This window comes from Uloborus diversus, chromosome 3, assembly GCF_026930045.1.
Source record: "Uloborus diversus isolate 005 chromosome 3, Udiv.v.3.1, whole genome shotgun sequence".
Lineage (NCBI taxonomy): Eukaryota > Metazoa > Arthropoda > Arachnida > Araneae > Uloboridae > Uloborus > Uloborus diversus.
This window is the reverse complement of record NC_072733.1, coordinates 143,685,232-143,704,750: the sequence shown is the minus strand read 5'-3', so window position 1 is coordinate 143,704,750 and position 19,519 is coordinate 143,685,232. Positions and strand designations below refer to the sequence as shown.

The 19,519-nt window shown below is 32.9% G+C and overlaps 1 protein-coding gene across 1 annotated transcript in view; it reads right to left on the bottom strand.

Moving 5' to 3' along the window:
• Nucleotides 1-2,780: 2,780 nt before the first annotated feature.
• LOC129218566 (uncharacterized) overlaps nucleotides 2,781-19,519 on the bottom strand; it is a 99,211-nt gene continuing 82,472 nt past the window's right edge. Inside the window, exon 2 of the mRNA XM_054852876.1 lies at nucleotides 2,781-4,156. Coding sequence (XP_054708851.1) covers nucleotides 3,059-4,156 — 1,098 coding nt within the window. The 3' untranslated portion in view covers nucleotides 2,781-3,058. The remainder of the gene's footprint in view (nucleotides 4,157-19,519) is intronic.

Sequence of the window (19,519 nt, the reverse complement as noted above, 5' to 3'; positions counted from 1 at the left end):
TGCGGGTTTTTTTTTATAGTATTTGGCTGTGAAATGCCCCGTACGTAACTCTAAATCTCGAAATATATATATTTATTATCTGCAAAAATATAAACAACGAAGGTTTCTATAATCTTGAACACTTATTTATTTTTGTAGTGAAAAATATAAAAATACAAATATAGCATTATGTAAGGGGCATTTTACAGCCAAATACTGTGGAATGACCTTATGCTGTTTTCAATTGAAAAGGTGTCATGGACACCTTTTCAAACAGGTTTTACCTGCGAATTATTTGTTTCCATTGCTCTAAATTTCTATGAAGTTCGTGTAGAAGGAAACTGTTTGTAGAGTAATATTAGCTTTTTCAGTCAGTCTGCTTTAACTAATTATCTGATTGTGTCGCTTTGTTTAGGCGCAACTAATTTGTACGGCCTATTTGAAATTTTAGAAACGATTTTCTGTAATCCAACACATAAAAGATATTTTTATGAACATAATCAATAATTTACCATTTTCAACTATTGAATAGAGAAAAGGTTCTGTTAATGAACAAAATGTTTGTTCCTATTTTTCGAAATTTTATAAACTCGGTGATGATGCAGGGGAATCTGATCAGAGAATCTGTTTTTGGCTTTTTCTATAATTTAAGATATAAATGCTTTTTTTAAAGATAAATTGACATTCGTAAATTCTCTCTGAGAAATACACAAAAAGGAAGCTGTTAGAAAATGTTAGATATTCATTATTTAGACGCTTTCATTTGCTGGGTAGCTGGTACCAATTTTCCCCCCTGTTCCCCCCCCCCCAATACTCGAAGCATACAAAAAAAAAATCTTCTTGTTTATTGCTCTCACTTGACAGTTTTTAATTCCTATGATTTTATTTTCCCCTCGCCTCCCTCTGCAGCACCACTGTCGGCCGGCCGCCTCACGATGCTGCTCCTTTACCGAAAACCGTCTCCAGGTTGCGTCACTTACTTGCCTGCACTTACACATACACACATACACTTACACACATATACACCTACACACACAAACACATACACACACGCTTACATACAGACACCTACACACATACACACAGATACACACACACCTACACTTACACACAACTACCCACACATACACATACCCCTCCCCACACAAACACACATGCCTACATACACATACCCCCACACACAAACAAACATACCCCCTCCCCTACACACACAAACACGCGTACATATACACACACACTCGTGGTTGCGAAAACATAATTTGAATTCAAGATGTCAAAATTCAAATTATTATTATTTTCTTTTTTTTTAGTAATTACACATATAACTAAAAATGTTTAATTCCTCACACAGAAAGCTAGCCTTTAATGAAATTAGGGGAGAGTGGGGATACTTGACCCCTCAGAAGACTTGTTCCTTCTCTCTATTCTCGACACTGCTCTAACGTACAACTTTAAACCCGGCAACATCACTGAGTTGCATTGGTAGGTTAACATCCCTAAGTGTCAGATGATCCATTTAGCCCATGCTTTTCAGGTTACGTGTCATTGTCTGTTTTGAAAGGTGAGGTTTTTTTTTTTTTTTTTTTTTGGATTGTTGAGATGAAAGAAGTTACTAGTTTTTTTGAAGAAGCTAAGCAGCACATACATTGTTTTTATGATATAGTAGAAGATTCAGAAAGATGTTAGAGTGTGAGAAGTGTTAAAACTTAGCTTTTTTGGCTATAATTTTCAAAAATGTTTAAAAAGTGTCTTGGGAATACTCGATCCTCTCGAACCAAGAAGGCTTGATCCACGTTGCCACATTATGAGAAAATAGCTACACCAACTTTTGAATCCACTATCAAACTTGTCGGATGTTTAATGTGTCCAAATCAGTTGTTGAAATTCAAAAATTAATAGTTTTTTTTTTCTTTCTTTTCTTGTGAAACACTAATTTTAGCTAATCTTTGGTATCAGCTTTGAAACAGTTTACATTCTATGACGTTAAAACACTAATTTTGCTCGTCACTTACAGTGTATGCGTTTTCTTTTAAATGTCTTTTTAATATTTGTTTCGTAGTTTTCGCTGAATACTTGATCAAGACCAATGAAAAAGTATAAAATTCTTTAGTGATGTTAATTATTTCATATTAGAGTTGATTTTGTTTGTTAAATGTTAGTTTTATAAGCTATTGTTTTTGTTTAATTTCAATTTTTAGTTTGGCCCGAATCATGTTGTTATTTGAAAGAATAAATAAAATAGAACGCCGTAATAAATTTTTGACTTGAAAATACTTACAAGAGCATTTTTTCTCGGGTCAAATTTTCTGCAAACCGGGATCAAATATCTTTATATGAAGGAGACCTTATCTCTTTTCATATAATTCTTGTTTTTCTTTAAAACATTTCATTAAAATAAATGAATTTGAAAAACGACTTAACAGTATGATGGGAAAAATACTGTTCTAAATGTGCAACGTGAAATCGGTTAGGTCCAATTGATTCAAAACAAAATTTAACTCCAACAAAAAAAAGTGAATCAATTATTCCATCGATTTCATCTATACATTATATTTCATTAGATTGGTAATTTTCAGTAATGCAATTTCAGTTTTATTCTTTCATGTAAATCTAAAATACCTAATTCGTAATTAAGTGGTTTATTTCTCTCTAATAGTTTCCCAATGTTTTGTTGCTTGGAAACCGCCTCCCAAAGAATTCAAATCTTTTTCTAATACAAAAGCTCTTTTAAGATTTACATTTTCCATTTTATGTTCAAAAATGGCAGGACAAAAATTAACAAACTACAATCAATGTTGTGTTTATTATGACATCTCATTGAAGTTACAATTCAGCATTCAGAAAAAAAATATGACTACTTTTAACATACATTAGGAAATAAAACCCACTATACAACGTAATTTATCGATGTATTAAATTTGTGAAGCGATAAAACATATCTCAATTAGTCTTTCAACTTGAAATGTTCATAATTTTAATGCAGAGGAAATGATTGCTCTTCAAAGAAAAACAAGCAAGCAGTGATGTAAATAAAATCACAATATTAACTGTATCTTACCACATGCCGATCGTAAGCCCTTTAAGCATTTGGCAGCATACGCAATTTCCCATCACGAGCTAAAGCTGCAATATTGCGCTTTTCGTCAGTGAATCTTGGCAGTTTTCCATTTTTGGCTAAAGCTGCAATGTTGCGCTTGTTATCATATGGCATTCGTAGTTTTCCATCTCTTGCCAAAGCAGCAACGTTACGCTTGTCACTTGAAGATACCCTGAGTATTCCATCCCTAGCCAAAGCAGCTATATTACGTTTGTCGTTTGTCGATCCCCTAAGCTTACCATCCCGAGCTAAAGCTGCAATGTTTCGTTTTCCATTAATAAACGTTGGTAATTTTCCATCTCTTGCTAGGGCTCTTATGTTCTTTTTTTCAACCTGGTAATCGTAAGATCTGCATTTCTTCATTTTAGGATCGACAAAAGCTGCGTCATCAATGGCATTTTCGTCGTTACTCTCACTTACTACTTGTGAATCTGACCAGTAAGGCTTCGAGTCATATCGCTTGCCACCCCACCACATTCTTTGAGGATGCCATATTGGAAGCCTACCTGATCTAGCGAGAGCTGCCACGTATCTTTTTTCCCAGTTAGCATTGTCTTCATTTCGTGCTTCACGTTCGCTTTCATCATCCGTTTCGTAACAATCAGGATCATCTATAAGGCTGATTGAATTATCTTCATCATTATTACTTACTGCATCGCTTTGCCCTTTGTCTTCACTAGTGACCCTTTTCTCGCCTACGTCATATGGATGATAACTGCCGTAACGCATTGCGTTTAATCTACCCAACCGAGCTAAAGAAGCTACATTTCTCTTCTCTTCGCTAGTCACACTTTCAGAAGGGTCGGCGTTATCACTTTCGTCGAAACGTTTGTTGGACAAGAATTTTGGTTTCCCTCGCGACCTAAGAAAAGCTCCGACGTTTCTTTTATCTTCCACAAAGGAATCTTTTGGGTATTCATCAACTTTTATTCCATTTGGGAAAGTTGTTTCCACACTTGAATATTCTACGGAATCTTTTTTCTGAGCTGCAAATTTAGGAAGACGGCCATTTTTTGCCAAAGCTGCTAAATATCTTTTTTCAACGTCAGAAGATCCGTAAGACTGAAAGACTTGAAATACCTGAAAACAGAAAGAAAAAAGAGTATAGTTAAGCTATTTGAATAGAGTGTATCACAGTGCAAAATACATTTTTTTAAACTGTTTAGAGAATAAAAACAGAAGCATGACTATCATTAGTGGACATGTAAAGAGTTAATTTAGTTATGTGGTTGTTGGTCCAGCATTAGTAATATATATCTATATTTTTTTCATTAGTAGGAAAACATTATCAACCAATGTGAGAAAATACGATGAAACCGGATGACTGAATCAAAAATTATATTATAATGTTTCTCCTCCATTATGTACAATCTCTGTTTAAAAACTGAAACCATGTATCCGTGTATTATGTACATAACATCCGCTGCATGTTGAAATTCTCATTTTAACTAAAAATTCGTGAAAATTAAAAACGCAGAAATAAATATTTAAGAAATGTAACGACTAACGCGCCTACTTGGATACACACATCCATTTTTCAACGCCTTTAATTTGTACGTTTGCTATAACAACTTCTCAAATTATCCACTACATTGGTTTAGGAACATATACTTCTTGTCTTTTTCCCGAAGCCGGATTAGATTTCGTTCGTCACTCGGTTCATCCCCTTTAAATTCTAAAAATGGGACATAGCCATTTCAGTTCAAGACCTTAGAAAAAATTTTCATGACTCCGTTCTCTGTATAAGTAAATGGACAAATAACGAATAAATACCTTTGTGCTGAAAATTCAAAAAGTAGTAGTTAAATGGAAGATTGTGCGATGTAATGGCGGATCCTGAAAGGTCGATAGATGGATAGGCTTCTATACACATCCATCACCTGATATATTTGTAACGATCTTATTATAGGTTTTCAAGTGTTTTTGGTTCTTGTAACACCGAAACACGTGTCTGCAATATTTTGCAAATATTTGTGCTTTCTGACGCTGGATTACTGATTTTTTGAAATGGACAAATGTTTCTTTTTTGAAATCAGGGATTATCAATGCATAAATAAAAACAGTTAATTAATAGTTCTTTCTTTTAAAATTTCCTGCCGATTGTCATTATAAGTTTTACCTTTGATTTTCACTGCCTCATATTGTTATGTTTAAAGACTTTTTAAAGTTTCGAGTAAAACGCGTTTAAGATATCCGAACTACGTTAACCTTGGGAAGATCCTGGACCATGAGTAAGATGCGGGAGATTCTTCATGTTTTTTTTTATTTTTTAGTAACCTGCAATGTAAGTTAAGTGACATACCTTATATCAATGCCTAGCTACGGCCCTGCGATTTGACAACGATCATTTAGCATCAGAAAAATATGTGTAAAACGCTTTTGAAACGTTCTCGCTACGGCGTGGTAAGACGTGCAAAACTATAATTGGCATTTTCAATTACATTTTCGTAAGCATTTTTATGATTCCGTTTTGTAGTCTGATTCATTTGCTTTTCAAAACTGTCTTACTTTTCACTCTATGTGAACTACAACCGGAGTTTTAGCTGCATTATGCCATATAGCTGCTCCCGCCAGAACTACTAGTACCTTCTCTTGCCCAAAAAGAGAGGAGAAACTCTTCTACCATTTGTACCGATTTTCTCCTTTGAATTTCGGCACTTACATCCCTTTGTTTCTCACTGCTACATATGTTCATAAATTATCTTTGTAGTTGATGCAGGCATAACATCGTTTGGTTTTGCATGCAGTTAAATGGAAGATTGTGCGATGTAATGGCGGATCCTGAAAGGTCGATAGATGGATAGGCTTCTATACACATCCATCACCTGATATATTTGTAACGATCTTATTATAGGTTTTCAAGTGTTTTTGGTTCTACTCTCAATCTATAAGTATTTACAATTTCCATAGTGCTCAAGACCAATTTTTGTTTCGAATTTTCGTTTTTGATTTCAAACACTTGTGCGAAAGAATATTTTAAAGTCGATAAGTAATATGATTCACTAAACGTTGTTAATGTTATTTTTTTAGTTGAAGCTCCAGCGAAATCCCTTTACTACGAAGTATCCGTTTCATGAAAAAAAAAATTTCAGTTCAGATTACATTTCCATTGCAATGCTTGGATTCCATTGAAACTAATTTCTGTTACAGCGAACAAAATGTGCGGAACTTTGAAGTTTGTTGAAATGGGATTTCACTGTATTTTGCTATAAATATGTGCATAAAAGTAAAAGCGCGTGGTTTGTAGAGTCTTGTTTTTTAAGGTCTTAAGTGTTTTTTTCCAAGATTCACTTAACGAAAATCGTCCTTCTCAGCAAATGACAACAGGGTGGTTCCTCCTTCACGTGTGAGACTAATTGGGCTAATGTTTTCTTGCGTTTCTAAACATACCGTAAACCGGGGTTACTTTGATACAGGTTTCGCATATTTTGTATTGTAGCACCCTCATTTTTCAAGATATTTCAACAATTCTTAAACCAAACGATAGCTTAACATCTCAGCTTTAAATTGCTGCTTGAAATTCTTTGATATATTGAATATGGAGGGAGGGGGGTCATTTTTTTTAAAATTAATGTTACCCCATCATCCGGGGTTACTTTGTAACAACATGTTTTCTTCATCTAAAACGACTGTTTCGATGGTTTGTGATAAAGTTACCCCATCCCCACATAAATCAGTGTTGCCAAAACCATTTTACTGTTTAAATCAATTGGCGATGTCAGCGCACTCTGAAAAGTGATTCTTGAAACCCTGAGAAAAGCAGGGGGTCGCCAATTGTAAAATTAAGCCCGCCAGAACGATTCAAAAATAAAAAAACAGGTTTTTGTAAAGTTATCCCGTCAGTCTAAAGTAACCCCGGTTTACGGTATACAAATTGTTAGGGCTAAAAGTTAAAAATTTGCTTCCCTAATAAAGGACCCTACGTGTGATCTGTTAAGTTTTTTCCCCTTCAGTAACTTTTTTAATAATTTTCCAAATGAAGTTGACCTTTCGCGTGCAGAACGCATCTCTCATGTAACACACATGACGTATAAACGTTTCATAAACGTTTTAAAGAAATGCGCTGATTATATACGCGTACTTCAACAGGATGCTCTGTTGATAACCAACAGCTGTACTCAGGGATCGCCACACCGCTAAGCAAACTGCACGCAAACACGGACAACGAGAAAGAAAGAAATAGAAGAGCGCATGTGCGACTTTGTTTCACATATAAAAGCAACTACGTCACTTCCGTCACACAACAGTTTGCGGATCAGAATTTTAAAACCCTAGCACAAAAAGTTTCATTTCAAAAGAGCAGTTGATTTGGAAAAAATATTGTTTTTTTTAAAAAGGAGGCTTTTTGAAAAAGTAATAAATCTTTCAAACTTGCTGTATTTTTGGCCAATAATATATGCATAACGATTAAAATGTGGATGATCAGAGCATTCATTATTCCCTAAACATTCCTTTTCCTATAACTCATGAAGTCACATAATTTTCACAATCGATAATCATTTGTCAAGTATAGATTCTTCTATGGATCATTTTGAAACTAACGAGGACTAATTTACTTATGAAAATGAAGAAAAATGGGAACAACTTCATTCGACTACGTCTTTCTTTCTCTTCAAACTAAGCTCAGAGATCATAAATGACAAGAACTTAAGAAATCACGTCATTCTTATCTCTATCACCCAAAGAGGGACATTTTAAAATTACTTCCGCCCCTCTATCAATTTGCTCATTAAATGGCACTTTAATCAGCCGTCGTCGAATAAAGTTTCAGTAAAAAAATCATGAGAGATGCCTTCAAAAGTTTTTTTTTCGCCTTTCTTATGGATTAATTCATAAAACAGTGCATTAAATGTTTTTTAATGTTTAAAAGTCACCCTGCGTAAACTAATTTTTAGCTTTAACTAATCAAGAGTATTTGGCAAACAAAAACAATAATATATACCGTGATTGACTAATAATGAAAGTTAGTGAAAAACTTGCTCTCTCCATTTATAATTCCTGCTCTATAGGTTCAATCATTTCTTTTGAAAACGAGCTGATGAGGCAGTTTGTGTCCTTACGTATCAGAACACATCGGGACAACTGTAAATTATAATAGGTGTTTAAGTAGCCACTTTCTTTTGTAATAACAACTTCTATGTTTCTTCTACTTTATGGAAATAAAAGTCTCAGATAATTTTTACTTTCTTACTTGCTTGTTAATTCCTTTATTTTGATGCATCGCTCTCAAAAGCATGTAAATAAATTAATTTTTAAACATGTTATACTCCTTTCTAACGCGCATTTTCGACTTCTTCTGAATGTACAATGTGTTACTAAATCTATTTCTGCGGTTGGCATTCTGTCTGTTTTTGATTATTGAAAAAAAAAAAAGAAGCTTGCCCAATGGATTTCCAAATTCGACCAATACCGTCCCATTGTGCTTCGTTTATGGAGTAAACTGCGGATCTTTACATTTCATTTTTTTCACTTTAAAGTCATGGTACACTGTTAAAAAAAACTGAAAATTCAGGTGGTTTTCTGACTGATTTTAACAGAATATTTCTGTAATGCTTCAAAACGTATTTTTTCCTTACAATAACAGAAACATCACGAAAAGAAGTAACGAAAACAGAATTTTTCCATCACTAGGGTTGCCGCTGTGCTGTACTTCGCTCTGATTAGCCTTCAAGTCATGATAAATATCACTTTTGATAGTGCTTATAATTCGCACTGTTACATTTTGCTAATTAAAAGCATATTTAGAATAACAACTCCGATGCTGTAAACAAAATAGATAGCTTGCTATTTCATGTCTGGAGAGTAATAGTACTCGTATGTCAAAATTGTTTATACGCCTTTGAGCTTTGTAGGTTTCGAAAAATGTCGGCGCCATTTTTAGACTGGCAGATGTGTTTTGATCGTCTTGGTGATTTGATGTGGGTTTTACTGAGTCAGTATTAGAATATCCTTGTGGTTTTAATATTTTGCTCACTACTTTGAACAATTCTATTCGTTAGTCATATTATGTGTTCTAGAGTGTTGAGAATAGTTTTAGGATCTCGTGTTATCCATTTCAAATAAACGCTATTTTTTGGATTACTTGTATCCAGATGCAATGGAGATACTTAAATTTAGCACCGCTGGTCACATGTAAGTATTGTTGAACATCTTTGTACATGTTAATATACAAATGTATTTTTCTTGTTAATATGCATTTGATAGAATTCCGATGTTAGCTTATTTAGAATTTATAGAACTATTATAAAGTTATTTTTTATTGCTTTAACGCATTGCATTCTTGAAGTCATTAACGCTAAATGCCGTATCTACCGGAGAGGTGTGCAAGCAAGATAGGAAAAATCCCTTTTTTTGGGGGGGGGGAGGGTTCGCTTCACAGTTTGGAATACTGAAAGTCACTATTTTAAATCTCTAAATAAAGGTGTATTAATGATCTTTGAAAAAACAATGAAAGTTTTGGCAACAATAAGTACTTAATTCAATTTGTTAGGCTCTTATCCAACAACTTATTTGAGATTATTGCAAGTTTCTTGGAAAAACAGTTCAGGTAAAACGAACTGATTGATATTGATATGCTTAAGTATGATGATTATGTACTAAAAATCTATGTTGCGATTCCAATGAGTGAAAAATTGGGATATCGTTGAGGGGCGGGGGGGAGGCATGCAGCTTCTGAATCAAAAATTCTTCACGTGCATGTCAATGATTCTATTTTTAAATACAATAGATATGCGGTACTCTCTATCAGGTATATTATTAAATGATAACGTCAACCTGTTTTTAATAGTATTTTATTTGACATATTCTGCAAATAAAAATATCATATTTTTCATGTATGTTTTTCCATGCCAACCCAGACACCAAGAAGGGAATATCGAGCAGTATCAGCAGGGATAATTGGTGTCATATTCAAATCCATAAATTTTTCTGCTAGTACTATTTGATTAATTTGATTCATCTGAAGTTGATATAAAAAGTTTTGGTCACGGATGCTCGGAGTAGAAATTACGTTAGGTAAGTTCTCTGTCCAGTTGTTAATTTAAAAAATCTTTGAGTAACGAATGCAAATAAAAAAAAGTAATAATTTTAGAACAGTTAACTATATCTGTATCATTTCAAAAAACTAAATTTTTGATGAAACGAAAAGTCAATACTTGACATAACTTTTTAAATATATTTTTGAAAATAAAATCTTTTTACTTAAATACGGGAAATTAAGAAATGGAAAAAATATCACAATGAAAAAATAAGGAACGTAATTTCTGTTAAAACACAGAAAGATCGCAAATGAACGGAAAAATAAGAAATGGAATTTTCGTTCAGTCACGGGAAATTTATAAACGGAAAGCTACAACTACGGAGAAATAAGAAATGGAACTTCTGTTAAATCACGGAAAGTCATTGAACGTAAACGTAATATTTACGGCAACTTAGCTGCCGGTACTTTCTCCGTTAATTTTAGGAAATTTTTTTAAGTGTAGAATGGTGATTTAGTTTTGTGAGATGATCAATAGCACAACATGCAAACTAAAAGATAGGTATACAAATCAAATCTATTAAGTTTATATATATATATATATATATATATATATATATATATATATATATATATATATATATATATATATATATATATATATATATATATATATATATATATATATATATATATATATATATATACAGTAAAACCTGTAAAGTTGACCACCTGTTTACGTTGACCACTAAAGTAGTGCACCGCAAGTGGTCAACTTACACAGGTTTCACTGTATATATATATATATATATATATATATATATATATATATATATATATATATATATATATATATATATATATATTAAATAGTGCCTCTTTTTCCTACAATTGATTTATTGTTATTACATTCTTCTAATATGTAGCGGAAAATTCATCTTTTACGTCCTCACAACGTCATCTTATTTTTGCTGGTAAGAACAAGAAACAAATTTATGGGAAAAGGTAAATATGCCGAAAACTTGAAGCCTTAATTGGTGAGTGGAGTGTCTTATACCCCAGAATCGTTAGAGTTTTGCATTCTAACATTTTTTGATGTTATAATGGAATGATTTATACGAATATACTCGTATATGTCACTTTACGCTTTAGTTTTAGTTGTATTTGTATAGAAATGCTAAAAATCATTGGCGAATTTTCCACTTGAATGTTCTAAATTTTGTGGAATGCAAAAGAAATATCTCAACCTTGGAATAGAAGCAACCGTTTCTCGATTTCAACCAAATTTAGTTTGTGATAGGAATATTTCCACGAAGTAGTAAACTTTTTGGTGCAACCACAACCAATGTAATGCAATGTCTTAGTACTGAATCACAGTGATCACATTTACCTAAATTCTATCATTACTGCCTTTTCAACAATCAGTATTTTTAGTTAGAGGTAAAAACAATCAATTTTACGAGTAATTCAAGTGTAATTAAAATAATTTAAAATTATTTGTGCTTTTCTAATGTAGCATGAGACAATAATTTCTTGGAGTGTTCAAATTGTCACTCGACTCGAACATGAAAGTTTGGTAGAACCAGAAAAAATGAACAAACTTACGACCACTCAAATATAACATTAGTTGTTCTTGCTCCAAGGTACAGATACAATTTTGGGGTTACATCCCCCTCTCACCATTTATGTTACAAATATCACCTCATCAGTTAAGGGTTGAGAAAAAAGAAATAACTTCAATTTTATTTGAGATTACAACGATTGACTTGATGATGGATATCGTTACACTGAGTTTCAAAAATCCTCAGTTACTAAAGAAAAATGTTGGAACCATAACTTCTTCTACTCACATTTATCTGTAGTTTAACTAAAAATTCGTAGCACACTTTGTTTTTCTCCCCATCTGTGATCACTTAACGAAATTGAGATTCTTCTTCTTATTATTATTAGTCATTATATCTTTTGTATTCAATTGCATTAATAATTTAATATATTATAATGTACCAAACTGTTATAAATAATATATAATATTATTATTTATATTTAACTTAAATAAATAAATAATATCAAATTAATATTAATAATCAGGGCAAAATGTACTTACGTTTGTAATTTCTTTTATTTCATTTGTGAAATGCCTTTTTATAAAAAATATTTCGCTGATTGAAATGAAATGAATTGAATTTGAGTTAAATTGAATAGCGATGCACACTTTTCACTGAGTAATTCTGGAATAAGTCCCATTGTAAGTAAAGAGATTTTTGTCTCAACGCTACTTTGAGGATTGAATTGTTGTATTAAACAAAAAGATTACCAACTTAATCCAAATCATTACGAAATTAGCGAACCGCTCTGAGTTTTTTATCTACTTCAGTTAATTAAATTTAAGAGTAAACTGCAGCTTCTAAACATTTTGTTTAAGGATTTTGTTTTCTCGGAGATTGAAATTGAATAAAAGCTAAATGAAATATAAACTTCAGTTTCTATACGTATTCCAATGTCATTAGCAGTTGCTACGAACTCTTTTACTCACAGCTCGCTTTGTTTAGACAGAATCTTTTGTGTTCAAGTTTCAAAACTATGGCAACTTCTAATAGAACTGAAATATGCGCGCTGAATTACCATAGATTAGGAATTTAATTACACATCCTCTAATTCTGGAAGTTATTCTCTGTCTCATTCACGAAAAGTGCAGAAGAATTTCTGCTTTAACTTGTGGAAATGTGCTCTCTGAGTTTCATTGGGGGTGCAGATTTGGAGTAGAAACGCTTTAAAGTTGCTTGAGAATGTTTTAGAACTGAAAGGTTGTTTTTGGAATAACTGCTCAAAATATTAATCGCATTCAAAAGTGATTCATTTTGGGAATTATTTAGTGTTATATTCGCTTTCTTAATGATTATTTGATGAAATTTATTAAAAGAACAAAAACATATAAAGAGGTAACTAATGTGTGAGTAAAATATTGAAAGTCACGGAAGTACAATTTACTTCCGTGAAAGATTTTCTCATCGATTAATTTAATCAAGGATCATTCGTTGTCAATTGCAAGGCATTAAATACAAAACTCAAGCTTAGTTTTTGAATTCGCGTAGGGGAGACCGGGGCAAGATGACTATGCTAACAATTTTCGTGGTTTATTAATTAATTTTTAAGGATAGTAAAATTAATTTTACATGAGCTGTTAGAGGGGTCCTTTGTGGTATTAAATATATTACCATTTAACTTTTCAAACAAAAATAACGAAGGATATTTTTATTTTTTCATAACTTTAACAAATCATGATCTTGCCCCAGTACTGGGGCAAGACGACTTTGACCTAGGGGCAAGATGACAACGTTGAAAAAGGTTGAACATATTTTATGTTTTGAATATGTTACCTAGTTTTACAAATGATAACTGTGTTTTTACCTCTTACTAAGTATCAAATTAAGCGTAATGCATTGTAGAGTAATGTTCAAGTGTTAAGTTGTGCAGCTAACAATAGACACAAATAAAAATACCATTTTCATGATTGGAACATTCCTCATGGCACCACTCTTGGCTTTTACAACTCTGGATCCATTCTTCTGTTGGAGGGTCACAAAATTCCACTTTCCAAGCAAGGCATCTTAGAACTTTATTCTTTGAATATGATACAACTGCATAGCTTGGCATGAATACGGGCCCAACTAATAGACTTGGGCCCACAGGAACTCTGTCTGAGTTTTTTTTACTTCATTTTTAGCTTCACGAGCTTATTTTCCCAGTTTTTTTCAAAACAATTCCTTTTGTTCTTCCGCTTTGCTCCTTGTTCCGACATTTCTTTGATAGGTGTGCCTGTAAATTTCTTTGAACTTCAGTTTTTGTTTTCTCGCATTGTGTTGCTTTAAGCAATGCATTGAAATCAAAATCACTAACATGCTTCTTTGGTGTATCTGAATCAGCATTTGCCACAGCTTCTACTTCGTCTGGAGGGTTTATATGTTGTTTTTCTACTCCCAAGGTCTGAGGATTAGCACTATTATTCTCAGTTTCAGAGCCAACATCATAGTCCGCTAAAAACAAGAAAATTATGAGACTCGATACCTGATTCTTTAAACCCTTTATTGGCATTTCCAACTGTAGCTGCTTTGAAATAAGCAGTGCTCAAAAGCTCACCACTAGTTTTTTTCTGTGAGTTTGTCCTTGATGAATAACCATAAAGTTGTCACATGCGTGGCTATAGTAGGTTTTTAAAGGGCAGAAAAATATCGTATCAGGAGCTAGATACGATAAACCCAACCATGAAAATGTTTTCTCACTGCAATATAAGATAGCCTGCAAAGCTATGGGAGATTTATGATTGTCAATAATCAGCAGATTCTTTGCTTGGTTTAATTCATTCAACTAGTCAACTGGTAGAATTTGGTCAACTAGTTTATAAATAGCCCCTGATCACCCGCTTTCGAACGATACCTCCCCTGATTCAATGCGTCCTTTAGCCACAGAGGAGAACCGCAAGGTCGCGTGGACTAACACACAGCGTTTACAGGAATTCAATAAAGTGGACAACATAGTTAGTTTAATAAATTCCAAAAAACGGGCAATAGGCAAGCTCGTCATCTTGCCCCGGGTTGCTGCTTGTCATCTTACCCCAGACTGCCTGTTTGAACGGATTCTTCTACATTGCCATAAGGAAAGGCAATTAATTGACATTTATTCATGGTAATAGGTAGTATTTAAACTAAGTTACTCATAAATACTCAAGAGACACGATATATCCTATATGTATATGCAGCAGAGCTTATTTACACATGCATAAAAGTTATACCGTGGCAACGGTAAACAATCAGAGCTTCGTAACTAACACAAATATGGCGATTTCAGCGTCTCTATACTATTGCTGAACGAACAGCGGATATGAGAGCCAGTAGCATGCAGTTGATGCAGTTACCTAGTTTAAAACGGAAAAATTTAGACATTCGTCATCTTGCCCCGGTCTCCCCTACTAAAAACTTTAATGCTGTTTTTCTAAAAGGTATAGCTCAAAGTTTAGAAGGGGAATCTTTACGTCTTACAAAAAGAAAGTTTTGAGGATCGATGAATTAAGACTTCAAATCGACCAGAGATAGTAGTTGTGGAATAATTCAAGTGTGAGTAAAAAAAAAGAGCTGAAAAGAAAGAAAGAAAATAAAAGAAAATATACAATTTTAGGTTGATTATAAATTTGTGCTCATTTTCAGTTGATCTATTAAGTGTAACAGCGACGTATGAGTGAGTGTAGTATAACAAATATCATCTAACTTCAGTGCTATTGAATTAAGAACGATCCTGATGTCAGTTTCCAAGCGGTTAATAATGACTTCAAGAACTTATATTTTGCTCAATCACACCCCACATAACGGGTGATCCAAAAATAAGAATACGTTTAAAAATGTAATAATACACAAAAAATATATATATTTATAGGTAAAAATTTACACACATGCTTGAAATGACATGGGGTTTGATTGTAACCACGAAAAAAAAAAATACGCAGGATTTTGATGTAGGACGTCGCTCTAACACATACTGCTAGACGTGGGGGGAATCTCTTGTGCGCATCGTGCGTCGTTTGGTGATGATCGAGTGCTGAGAGTCCACTTTCGTCATGCTTGGCCTACCGGTCTCCAGATCTCACTCCGTGTGATTATTTGCTCTGAGGCTACCTGAAGTTAACATCCTACCGCGATCGACAGACATCAATAGATAAAATTCAACGCCAATGTCTCAATATTTTTTTTCCCGTAGTTACAATAAAATTTCATGTCATTTCAAGCATGTTCGTCAATTTTTTCCTATCTACATACATTATTCCGTGTATTATTAGTGTTCCAAATGTATACTCCTTTTCTGATCACCCGGTACATATCTCATTCCACCATAGGTGTTTGGTTTTTGTGCACTGTGTTATAGTTATGGTTTTTTTTAAATTTTTTGCCGTTTTTAATTAAATTGATATAGGTTTTTCTGCTTTTAATGCCTCATACATCCAATTAACAGATATTTTATGTTATAATGACTCTATGAGCTTCGTAAACAATCTTTATATAGGAAGTGATGCCGAAGAAAGAAATTTTTGAATGAGTATTAGTGATTGTAACTCTTTTGTTATGAGCTGTCTAATTCCTTCTTCCTACATTAGATAATTCAAGTTTAATTTTTCTGACAATTAATGAAAATTTAGTTAAAATAATCTAATGATGGCGGTAAAATCCACATTGGAGTTTGCTAGAAAACTTTAAAAGCAATTTTAAAAAATAATATGCACATAGTATATGCCTTGAAGTAATCAGTTTGAGAAAAAGCGCACAGACAACGAACAATATTCAAAGCATCAAATACCTCATGATTTTGTTTAAATAAATAAATATTGCACCACCTGTCGAAGAACATTAATAATGCATCAAAGAAGACATGCTGACAACATGAGCATCGTTAATTAAACATTTTTATTTCCAAAGTCTCAGGTATTAATCTATGAGATTCCCTATCATTTTAGTTTTATTCCTTTTTTGTGAAAGAAACTTCTAAAATCAACTCTTCTGATGATAATCCCTCACAGTTACCGCAGATGTTTAAGGTCTGGGGAAATAGTATGAATAAAAATTAAGAAAGTGAATGTTTTCCAATAATTTGAGTTTTTCATTTTGATTTAAAATTGTGTTTTAAATAAATAAAAACAGTTGAAATTTAACGATGCATTGCTTTTAAACTATGAAATCTTTCTATTGAATAAGATTTCCTGGTAACTTATGCATTGAAAATTAGGACAAAAAGGTTACTAGAAATTCAAACATAGAGGTAATTATACTACACTTCTAATAGAATATTAAATTTTTGATAGGAAACTTTTAACAATAATGTGTATTCTTAATCTTTAATCTCCTTTTAATTACAGAATATTTGAAGTGGTTTTTACACGTTATATATCATCGCAAAATCATACTTAATTTTTGAACCATCTTTTCTTAAATATTTTTTTTTCTTTTGTTTGCAGAAAAATAATAAATTTATGCCAAGACTTCTTTTTGAGATAAATCAATGAGTGTTCTCTAATTATTTTAGAAGAGAAATAATACAGTTTTAAATAATTTTGCCCAGATTTTGGTCGTTCGTTCAATCCTCAGCTGGTGAGGTTGCTTTTTTTAACGTATAAGTGGGAAGGTAGGCCAAACACTATATTTCTCACTCTGCAAACATCGCAAATAAAAGTAGGGTAACATCCAATGATTTTAATATCATTTACGTATATAAATACAAATAAAACTACAGTGAGTGTCATACTGTCGTGGGCAGGTAAAAGACTAACAGCAAATTTTTCGTTTTTCATTCTTTAGCATTTTTTGTCATCCAGTGTACGTTAGCTTAATAGTACAAGCTTGCTTATTTGGTTTCCGCAGAAAAAAAGACAGAAAAAAAAAACTGTTTAGGTTTATAATTAATTTGAATTCTGAAATTTTGAATTCAAATTATGTTTTTCGCAATCACGGGTTGCAACAGGACCCTACTTATTGGTTACTACCCTAATCTCTTGTTTCTATAGAAACGGCTCCTGTCCTTCCTCTTGGCTGGTTACGTGTGTACAGTTGTGTATGAATATGTGTAGGTTTGTGTGTGTGCGTAGACCTGTGTGTATGAACGTTGGCGTGTGTGTATGTGTGTGAGTGTATAAGCGTACCTGTGTTTAGGACATGGACGCCACCGACCAGGAGAAGCGGCTACCGGGAGGGGTCGCACCTGCAGAGGATGGCGGGTTGAAAAAGGAACCAAACGTCAAGGATGGTCAAGTGAAAACAATTAGCAATCGTGATTGTTCAGAAAAATCCTTGAAAACGTTCCAACCCAAACGTTCAATTCCAACATTTCCCTACTATTGGAATTAAATATAAAATGCGTTTCTTCATATATCCCGAAAACTAATTTCTGCAGATACTGCGGTTTTCTTGCCCACCCCATGGCACCATACTATACATATAGAGCCACAAGTAAACATTACAAAACATTTGAATGCAAAAGCTAGATTCTTCCGGGAAATACATTGTAAAAAAAATGCGAAAAGTTCCTGGAAAATAATTTCACCTAACGTGCCTAATTTCTGCCAGTAACATATCGGGCAAAAAAAGAAACTTTCCGGCCAAAAATCAGTAAATTTTCTGAAAGTATCCTGGAATCTTTCTGACGTGTACAATAACTTTTCCAATAAAAGCCAGTCATATTTCTGGAATGAACCAGAAACCTTCCAGAGAAAACTTTGATATGTTTACGATAACAGCTCGGCATCTTCCTGATTTACCAGGAAAGCTTTTGAAGCAAAAGTATGGAAAGTAAATCTATAAAATCAGAAATTTCGACACAAGTCTCCCATGGAAAAAAATAGATATGCAAGAAATAGTAAACTATGAATATCGTTATTATTTGGTGTCATTTGGCAGCTGAGCCTGCTGATTTCTACAGAGATGAAAATGTTAAGTTGTATTACTGAAATAAACGCTGCTCTGTTTCTGCCACAGAAGTTAATACATCTGTCCACTTTCAATGTGTAATTAAACGCTCTGCACAAAACCTAACCTCCTAGGAAGGAGAAATTTGACATGATTCAAACAATGAAAATATGAAAAAAATCAGTTGAAGGAATTCCAAATTTTGAACACTTTCACTAGCAGTACATGACGCATTAGCAAATCACATTAACATCAAATAGCAATTAGTGAGTAGGTCAAATTACATTACAACAGCATTTGAAAGTTTAAGGAATAACTTGATCACTAAGCGTAATAAAATTCTCTGGTTTACTCTCGAGTCGAACCTTCGCATTTAATTTTGTGAAAAACCAGAAAGTCAATTTTTTTCATCGACGATTGAGAACTTTATACATGCTACTAATCAATCGATCAATTGAAAGGTGGGTCAGTAAATCAACAACATATTATTCAGTGAAAAATATAACATTAAAGGACGCACAATAAAACAATAAAAAGTTTGAATTAAAACAATAAAAAGTTTGAATTTCTGAAAGAGATCGCTTAAAGAGAGTGCATATTAATATTTTATGCATTAAGCTACCTTTCAAAAACTATAGTTGATGCACTAAAGCCAAAGAAATGTTTTTTTTTTATCCAAAGGAGCAAATCATCGCCTATATTATGTTAAAAACAAAAAAATAGCTAAAGTCTGTCTTTACGCTTTCTTAACTGTACTAGAAACTACTTCGTCTAAGTTTAAACTTCATGGAAATTCGAATAATACAGGGTAAATATAGACTAAGGATTTAATTGAACAAATGTAGTATTTAACAATGCAAGAATATTGTTACTGCATTTTACATTTTGAATTATGAAATACGTAAACTGAAGCATTACATTAATGCATTTCATTTTTTTGCCTTTATTTACCCGAATAAAACAAAATTGTCACATAAAAACTAACGATCATCAAATAAAATATTTAACTCTACCTAAATGCATTTT